We start from the raw sequence: 8501 nt of genomic DNA on the forward strand, positions 1-8501 counted from the left end.
GTCAGACTTCGGCTTAGGATTTATTATATATAATCTACTACTTATTATACAAAACTAATGAGCATGAAACAGCGCCATCCGGTACGAACGGACCACTGGCCCCACAGGACAGCCTAGACCTTTAAAATTCTCCAATGCAAACATCCACCATTTGAGAAAAGGAAAAAAAGATAACGTGATGTAGAATGATTCGGTGTCATCTTCTGGCCGGAAAACCCGGCCTAAACCTGATCCTTTTGTCCTTGCAACCACCATCACGTCAAATCATCGCTGAGAATCAATCATCGCGCTCGTCGATCATCAAACATCGCATAAGAGTTATTTTCGCTTTCCCTGACTCTCACTCGTGCTTCGAACGCCTCGTTTGCAGTCACGGTGGCATGTACTTGTCAGCGAGAGGGTTCGCAGACGATAACCAACTCTGAAAACACAAAGGATTATGCGTCATACACCATCCCTCCGTTAACAAAGAACAGATTTCACACCGCGTTTAGACCTGCTCGGCGCCCCAACCCTGGTCGTTCTCACGCATGTTGGAAGGGGGCTCGATGGAGGGAATGAACTCCAGGGCAAGGTAGCCCAGGCCGATGAATCCGATGATGGAGCCGGCAATGTACCGCAAAATGTGATCGTGCAGCAGGATACATCCAACGAAGATGTAGACTACGCAAGTGGTCAACTCATTAGCAGGGATCTACGGCGATCACGGATAGTGTGACTTACAAGCACCACGTCCCAGGAAAGAGAAAAGGAAGGACGCGTAGCGGTAAACGTAATCGGGAACGTTGGGCAGGAATTCCAATCCACCAACAACTAAGGCCATGGTGTAAGTATGCTGTCAGATGCGCTATACTGCTGCCTGATCCGAGACTTACTGAGACCAAAGAGAATCACGTAGATGCCGACGATGATGGAGCTCATAGACGGAGGGAAGAACTGCGAGATACCACCGAGAACCATCAACACACCGACGGCGATGTTGACAATTCGACTGCGGTTGTTGACGTTAGAGCACATTTCACCAAAACCATATGCGATGCAAAGCCATCGTCGACGTACAAGATGTTAGAAAGATCCATTTTGGCAAACGTTGAGGCCTAAAGAGCTCTTCCTGCTAATATGCCGGTCGTCGAGATATAGATAGGGCGTTCAATGACGAAGATTGAGTATCGGAACGGGTAGAGAGGGGAGAAATTCTGTAGGCCAACTGCGTTAGCCGGTTCATTCAACAGGATGAGACCAACGCCGGATTGGGCTCCGGCAGGCCAGCCATAACAGCTACGTCAGCTATGGTCGCGCAAGTGATGGCCACTCCAAGGGATTGTGGGCAGCATAATAACGCAGCCAGGGGATGGAAGCTCACCTTGGAAGCCAAGCTTCTTTGACAGATACGAGTTGGAAGGAAGAGGGCGGAAGGGAAATCAAGGAGATGGAGAGGCTCAAGCATCAGTTGTCGCGCTGTCGCAAGCAGCGGGTCTGCCAAGGCGCTGGGTGGATGACTCAGCAGGTCTCGTCTCCGGAGCGCCCGCAAATACGCGAGATGAAAGACCCATTTCAGCTACTATTTCTGGATGTGCGAGGATAACAATTCTACAAAGGAGCTTTTATGCGGCATTGAGGTCAGGGGGAGGGGCTAGATGCACTCGACGAATCTTGTACTATTTTTTTTGTTTATCCCCATTGTCTCTGAAAGATATGTGCAGACTCATTGATCACAAGGGCCACTCATACGTCATATCTGACAGGCAGCTACGATCTGTCAAGGTATGACAGCTGTTGACGGGCATACTTTGCTTCGAACAGATGTCTGACAGACTCCCAACATGTAACAGTGCCAGAAAGCCCTACACTAGCCGTTTAGATCGCCATGAGATCACCTTGCCTCTTCTCCAGTCTCACAGCCGACAATCCATTGGCTAGTCGACTCATATTCATGGAGTCGCGTCCTAAATCGGCGTAGATAGCGTCCAAATCCGTACCAAGACCGACATTATCAGCAGTTTCCAAACTGCGCCCATCAATGAAAGGTGCAAGGGAAGGCCACACAGCCTGGGCATTGTTGAAAAAGAGGTCTACGCCCAGGTCGCCTAGTCCTTTGATCTCCTTGATCAACTTTCTCGTTTCGTCTCGGTCGTTATGGGCTTTCTTCAGGAGATTGTTAAGATCACCATCTGCAATATGCAGTCAGTCACCGGCCAAAATCTTACATGACGCATTTCTGCAGTGAAACACACGTACCGTACTTCTCATTGACGAATTCTGCCAAATCGCCTAGATTCGTTGCACCTTGCTCCCGGTAGCGATTATATCCCCCGTCCTTGAGAACCATTGTTCTCTCCTCCCAGCTGCTCTCCCCTAATTTCCGTATATCATGATACCCGACCTCGATAAGCTTATTGACTGCACGCTGTGTCAGGTCATGCGAGATGGGGCGCGACTTCAGCATCGCGTCCATAACCATAGCAAGTAGAGTGTCCGGAGAGCTCTCCAGACCTTTCTCTGCGATTTCGGTGCCATACAAGGGCGGGCGACCAAATTCCTTGACAACCTTTTGCAGTTTGGGCTTGTTTGATGCACTTTCTGCTGCTTCTTCGTTGTCTTCCTCGCCTTCTGCGTCCTCATCTTCTTCCTCTTCACCACCTTGCTCTTTCACGAGGTCGACGTTCTCGTCATCTGCCTCATTGTATTCTTCTTCATCGAGTTCTTCATTGTCTTCCTCGTCCTCTTCCTCGAAGTCTTCGTCCTTATACCCGGAGTCCTCCTGGATCAAGTCATCTTCTTCGGCAGTGTTTGCAGCTGACTTGGACGCTTTGGTAGGCGGCTGCTCTTTCTCTGCCTCGAGACTTCCTTCACCGGTGTCGACACCAGGGTCTCGCTGATCGAGCTTGCGCTTGGGGGCATCAGCTGCGTCGGTTTCGCTTTCTACCTGGGGCGATTTGTACTTCATCTTGGCGAGAAGCTGCTAAAATGTGGACGAGATGGAATCGGCGTATATTACAATGAAAATTATAATATTATGGAGCAATTGAGTTGAGATCCCGTGAGTTGTTGTAGTAGAAAGTTTTGATTGATAAGTTGTCTGGGGTAGATAGTAAAGGGCTTCTCCGCGGCTATGGCGTCATGATGAATTCAGACGATATGCCCGTCATTCATGGCTGGAATTGAAACAGTTCTTGCATGTAACGTACCAGTAACCAGAGCGAAAGAACTATGCTTTTTAAAGGTTAACGTGCCAAACTTTATAGTCTGCTCCCAGGATAAATGCTATGTCTTAGTCTACAGCTTCGCTTTATCCTTGCGGCGCAACGTTTCCTGGACCAGCTTCACAGCATCCTCCGCACATCCAAATGACGCCTGATACCCAAAGCCACCATGACCATAGTTATGCACAACGGACACACCATCGACCTTCTCCGCTTCAATACGCGGCCCGCCCTCACGGAGGGGGCGCAATCCAACGCCATGTCTGATGATATCCAGACCTTCGATACCCTGCCCCTTCTCGACCAGCTCCGGGCATAGAGCTATTGCCCGCTTCATGATTCGAACAGCCAAATTGGGATCAGGCAGCGGATCCCACTGGTTCTTTTGATACGAACCTCCAATGACAGTTCCACCACCCGCTGCACGGGTCATCATGTAAACGACCTCATCCTCGCCGTCGTCAGTGCCGGAAATAGACACCATCTTACCAGGGTCATTACGCACGACGACGATCTGGCCGCGTGCAGGGTAGAGCTTGTCATCGAGCACACCGCCCAACTTCTTGGACGAGAGTCCGGTGCAATTGACTACCACATCGGCCTTCTGGCCGGTGTGGTGGCCCTTTGCTGCGTCTGATACGTGCTTGAGAACGGCTCGTTTGAAGACGACGCCGTTTTTCCGGCATTGGCCGACTAGCCAGGGTAGGTAGACGGCGGTGTTGATGCACACTGATGTGAATTTGGATGCGTTGTCGATGCCGGGGGCTAGCTGGTCGGCGGGGATATCTTGGAACTTGATGAGGTTAGGAGAGTGTTTGGTGATAGTGAGTACATGTGTTTACTCACGTCAGGAACAACTTCCATATACCACGGGTCTTTCTGCACCAGTTCGGAGAACCATTCTCCGGTCGCTGATCCTTGATCCTTCGTACGGTTGTAAACAATGGTCTCTGACGGGGTATGCTTAGTAGAGTTCTCTGATGAGAGGCTTGCAGCGTACCTTGGAAATGGATGCCCGCTTCTGGGTGGTTCTTCGTGAGCTCCCTCAGGGTGGGCCAGGTGTTTCGTTCCCATCGCTCATGATCGCTTCCGGCCTTGCCCACACTTTGAGAGGAGAAGACTTTGCATTAGCCTTTGATACGGGCAGTGAGATGCACAGCTGAGGGCCTACCCTTGGAGGACATACGGAAGATAGTTGGCGCCAGCCCAGGGAGAAGTATATTCGATGTCGTAGTCACCGGGCATGTGCTTGGCCAGAACAGTAATGCTGTTAGAGGCATCTTGAGACAGCAGATATGCGGTGGTGAGACCGGAGACACCAGCCCTGGTGATTTTCGAAATCAGCATACGCTGGTGACATGTGAGCTTGCGGGGAAGTAGTTCTTACCCCAGGATTACAATGCGGTTGTTCGCCATCTTGCGTTCGGCAATGGATTAGATATTCTTGGTAAAATGGTTCGCACAAGACTCCAATGGCATCGACAGGCTTATAAGCAAGCACCCAGACATGAAGATAAGGAGATAGGAATAAGCATGAGTCAAGCCAAGAGAGGGGATGTTGAGACACGATCCCCGTCAGTCAAGTTAGTTATCGGAGGCCGATCCCGCCATTCTGATAAGACTTCGACTCCTCTTTTTCTGTCTTTTGCTCGGACCTCATTCGGCGATTACAGGTAAGGTACGGGCGGCTTCCGGTAACCACTAATGTATAATTGGTGTATATACGGTACAAAGTACCTAACGGAACGCGTCCCGACCGCGGCTTACCATACGGACCGGTCGACACAGCCTTGCCCGGCGGTAAGTATAGGGCAGGATCTAGGACCCTGAATAAAATGTGACTAAATGGGTAAGAGAAGAAAGATGGGATGATGTGCAGAAAGGCTGATCTGCCAAATTTGTTCAGGCCACTTCATCAGGTATGCCTGCATGTGCCGGAGAGATGTACCAGCAAAGCGCCAGGATCTGTCTGGCCTGACCGCTCCCGAACGGACAGATCCATTGTAAGCGCCGAGGCGACGGAGGGGAAAGGCTTTCGTCATCGGTGACAACCTCACACCCCCATTGCAGCCAATCACAACAGATATATTGACTCACCGCCTCGTCCTCGGTAAGGAACGGGGCTGTAAGAGGATAAGTTTTTTCCTGGTAAGGTAAGTTAAGTAAGTTGATTCTGTAAGTAAACGGGGTTCCTCCGCACTCTCCGTCCGAACAAGAAAAGTCTCGCCTGTCTCTCTCGCGTGTAGATCGTGTGTTGCTTTTCTCTCCCTCTTTCCCCCCCCAATTTATTCACTCTCTTACCATTCTACTGCTCCAGAACACTCGGCTGTTCTCCTTTGACTATTGTGTGGCTCCCCACTTTTCCTATTGTCCCGCCTCTATTCTCCTCTGCTCGACGAGGCTCTTCTGTGTTCCCCTTGCGCCAAATGAGGGCCGTTCGTCGGGCAGGGCTATACATCAACCATGGCGGACGCTCCAAATGGTGGCAGAATCGTGCCTATAGTCACGACTGCCCGTCAACACTACTCCAGCTCTCCGACAGATGAAGCCATGGCCAAAACATCTTCGCAGACCTCTCAAAAGGCCAAGATGCCTCGCAATGCTCGCAACAAGAATGCAGAGGCGGAAACTCTGGAGATTCCTTGCCTCAATGCGCTAGGGCTCTATGCTCTCCCCACTGAGGGTGATGGTAACGTGGTCCCTGCCATTGGGCATCTAGCTTCAATTTAGACCTCAATTGGGTCAAAGAAGCATGCTGTCCAATCTATCTAACTCTGCATCGTAGGCAACTGCCTTTACTACGCGCTGTCGGATCAGACTTATGGGGATTTCACTCACGCCGACGAAATCCGTGATCGTCTTGCAGACCACATATCCGCCAACAAAGACTACTTCATGAGCTTCATAGCCGCGGCCGGTGGGGAGCGTCGAGCCCCTCGACGAGCTGCGGCTGCAGCCGCCCGACAATCTTATTGTTCCTCTTCGTCCGCTAGCCCGGCGCCTCCTTCAGCCAAGGATAAAGAGCGGAGCTTTGACTCCAAGGTGGCAGAGTCCCGGAAGAAGGGCGTTTGGGGAGGAGCAGAGGAAATCCAAGCTTTCTGCCAGGCCTTCAAGAAGGACGTTCGCGTCTATACCATGTACGGCATTCAGAATTTTCGTGACGTTCACGCCCCTGAAGGAGAGGAACGCGACATCATTCATATCGCATTCCATGTAAGATACATTGTGCTATGATATCACTGTACAGTTGTCTAACGGGTTTAGGATTTTCACCACTACTCCTCTGTGCGGCATAACGATGGGCCTCACACCGGTCTGCCTTGTATTCCCACAGTCGGTAAAGAGCAGGAAGCAGAGGCGTCAGCTGCTGAACCCACAGTTGTCGACATGGCTACCCCTTGGAAGATCTCTGCAATTCAGGAGGGTCTGGGGGGTAAGTATGATCAAGGCGCTATAGTAGAAATGCTACAGCAGTGCCGCGGCAATATTGACCGGGCATTTATGAATCTCCTCGGCGAGGATGGCAATACGTCTCTGGCAGACGCGCCCTCGTCCAAGGCCATCATGAAGTCCCGCCTGCAAGCATCCTCAAGATCATCGTCACCTTTCAGCGTCGGCAGCAAACGTTCAGCAGATGAGAGTGACGCTGATGACAACCCTCAGCCAGCTGTCCGACGTACCCGGACTCGCGAGAGTAAAAGGCGTATCCTCCCTGATGTCATGGTCGGGATAGAATTTAGAGACGATCAGAATGATCTGGTCTCGTTGCGGTTGCGAGTCAGCCCAGACACTGTCGTTCCCAAGCCTGCAGTCCAGCCAAGCACCGAGCAGGCTGAGGCCAGCTCTTTCGAGTCTGCAACGGATAGTCCCGGTCTTTTGCCGCAGGACAGGAAGCTCAGAATCCGGTCAAAAACCGTTTCAAGTGAAACTTCTAGCATTCCGAATGAGTCCAGCGATGAGCGAAAGCCACCCCGACGGAGCCAGCGGATTTCCAGGACTCGTCCGGCGCCTAGAAGTGCTTGAAATCGCAACTTGCATCTTCCCTTACTCTCATCTACACTTTATGAGAACATCAATTCCGATTCACCACAATTTCCTCTACGCATACGACATAACGACTCATCCTTCACCTTCGCTTTATTGCTTTCCTGATCATTGCATTACGAGCGCGTTGGGTGTTGATCATACTTTCCCGCTTTACCATTAGAGCATCTGTCGACATTCACCATTCTCTTCCTTTCATACCACCGGCGACTTGGAGCACTTACGACCCAAACCATTTTTCTCCCGCATATTTTCACCATTTCCAAAGACATAGTCAATGACGACTTTTTGACTTGACTTACACGCGAAGCATACGACACACATACCATCTACATCTTCATGAGGCGTTATTGGACGGTTGCACATTGCATAAATCCCGTGAGATTTCTAACTTGCATGCATGCATTGGGTCGGTGCACCTTTCGGAAAAGTTACCTTCTCATCCATTGATTTGGCCTGGCGGTCTTCTGGAGAATACTTTCACATTTGGATGATTCTGCTGATCATACTGCTGCACGGATTACAATGTCTTTGATAGAAGGAATGTTTGTCTGCCAAACACACTATCTTGCTTGATATCACCGGCTATTGCAGAATAGACTGGTAGAAGTCCACTATTTCTTATTCCTGGACTGTTCTGTGGCTAGTTAGCTTTTCTACTAGCGATTATTATTGAGCCGATGAGACTCATTTGCCACGAAAATCAAGGCACAATACTCGAACCATAGCATATTAGTTCCACCTCTAGTACGTAGACTTGTAGACAGTATCAAGTATACACAGAGTCAATATTTTACAACGTATAGGATAACTGGTAGTAAGCTAACGCTACAAATAACATCTACATACTCAGACGAGAAAGAACAGAACAAACCCAAGCATCTCCCTCTCTCATTTAACATCAAGCAAACAAAATGCAATGCAATGCAATCATCAACCAACGCTACCCAACACAACAAGGTACATTACCCATACAGCCCATACTATACTATACCTACATCTGAAGCCCCAACCCAAGGACAGACAATTCATCAGGCACCAAACCAAACCCCACCCTCCTCTCTCATTTCCCCCCTAAACATGCACACACACACACACACACACACCACCTAGTAAATTTCTCCCAACCAACCATTCAATCCTCTCCTACAATAACCCCTCCTTATCGAATGTTCACAGCGATCGATTACACATAATAATTAACTTACCCCTTCTTCTTCTTCTTCTTCTTCTTCTTCTCCTCCTCCACTATTT

The 8501-nt window shown here is 50.0% G+C and overlaps 3 protein-coding genes across 3 annotated transcripts; 1 reads left to right on the forward strand and 2 right to left on the reverse strand.

Annotated features, from left to right (window-relative positions):
- On the reverse strand, window positions 1–2686 carry BO87DRAFT_410802 (TVP15 family protein). Its single transcript, XM_025626375.1, has 5 exons — window positions 2239–2686; window positions 1907–2171; window positions 876–991; window positions 724–813; window positions 1–663 (listed from the first exon to the last, which is right to left on the reverse strand). The coding sequence occupies exons 1-5, from the start codon at window positions 2459–2461 to the stop codon at window positions 491–493; spliced, it is 867 nt and encodes a 288-aa protein (XP_025474598.1). The 5' UTR covers window positions 2462–2686; the 3' UTR covers window positions 1–490.
- A 393-nt stretch (window positions 2687–3079) lies between these two features.
- Window positions 3080–4892, reverse strand: BO87DRAFT_369752 (FAD-dependent oxidoreductase). Its single transcript, XM_025621997.1, has 5 exons — window positions 4591–4892; window positions 4375–4527; window positions 4204–4307; window positions 4050–4153; window positions 3080–3996 (listed from the first exon to the last, which is right to left on the reverse strand). The coding sequence occupies exons 1-5, from the start codon at window positions 4617–4619 to the stop codon at window positions 3277–3279; spliced, it is 1110 nt and encodes a 369-aa protein (XP_025474599.1). The 5' UTR covers window positions 4620–4892; the 3' UTR covers window positions 3080–3276.
- A 774-nt stretch (window positions 4893–5666) lies between these two features.
- On the forward strand, window positions 5667–7226 carry BO87DRAFT_320581 (OTU domain-containing protein; the record flags this gene model as incomplete). Its single annotated transcript, XM_025619901.1, has 3 exons — window positions 5667–5892; window positions 5989–6416; window positions 6468–7226. 3 exons carry the CDS (start codon window positions 5667–5669, stop codon window positions 7224–7226), a joined length of 1413 nt encoding a protein of 470 aa, XP_025474600.1.
- Between the last annotated feature and the right edge of the window lie 1275 nt (window positions 7227–8501).

The sequence above is a fragment of the Aspergillus neoniger genome (assembly GCF_003184625.1).
Source record: "Aspergillus neoniger CBS 115656 unplaced genomic scaffold BO87scaffold_54, whole genome shotgun sequence".
Lineage (NCBI taxonomy): Eukaryota > Fungi > Ascomycota > Eurotiomycetes > Eurotiales > Aspergillaceae > Aspergillus > Aspergillus neoniger.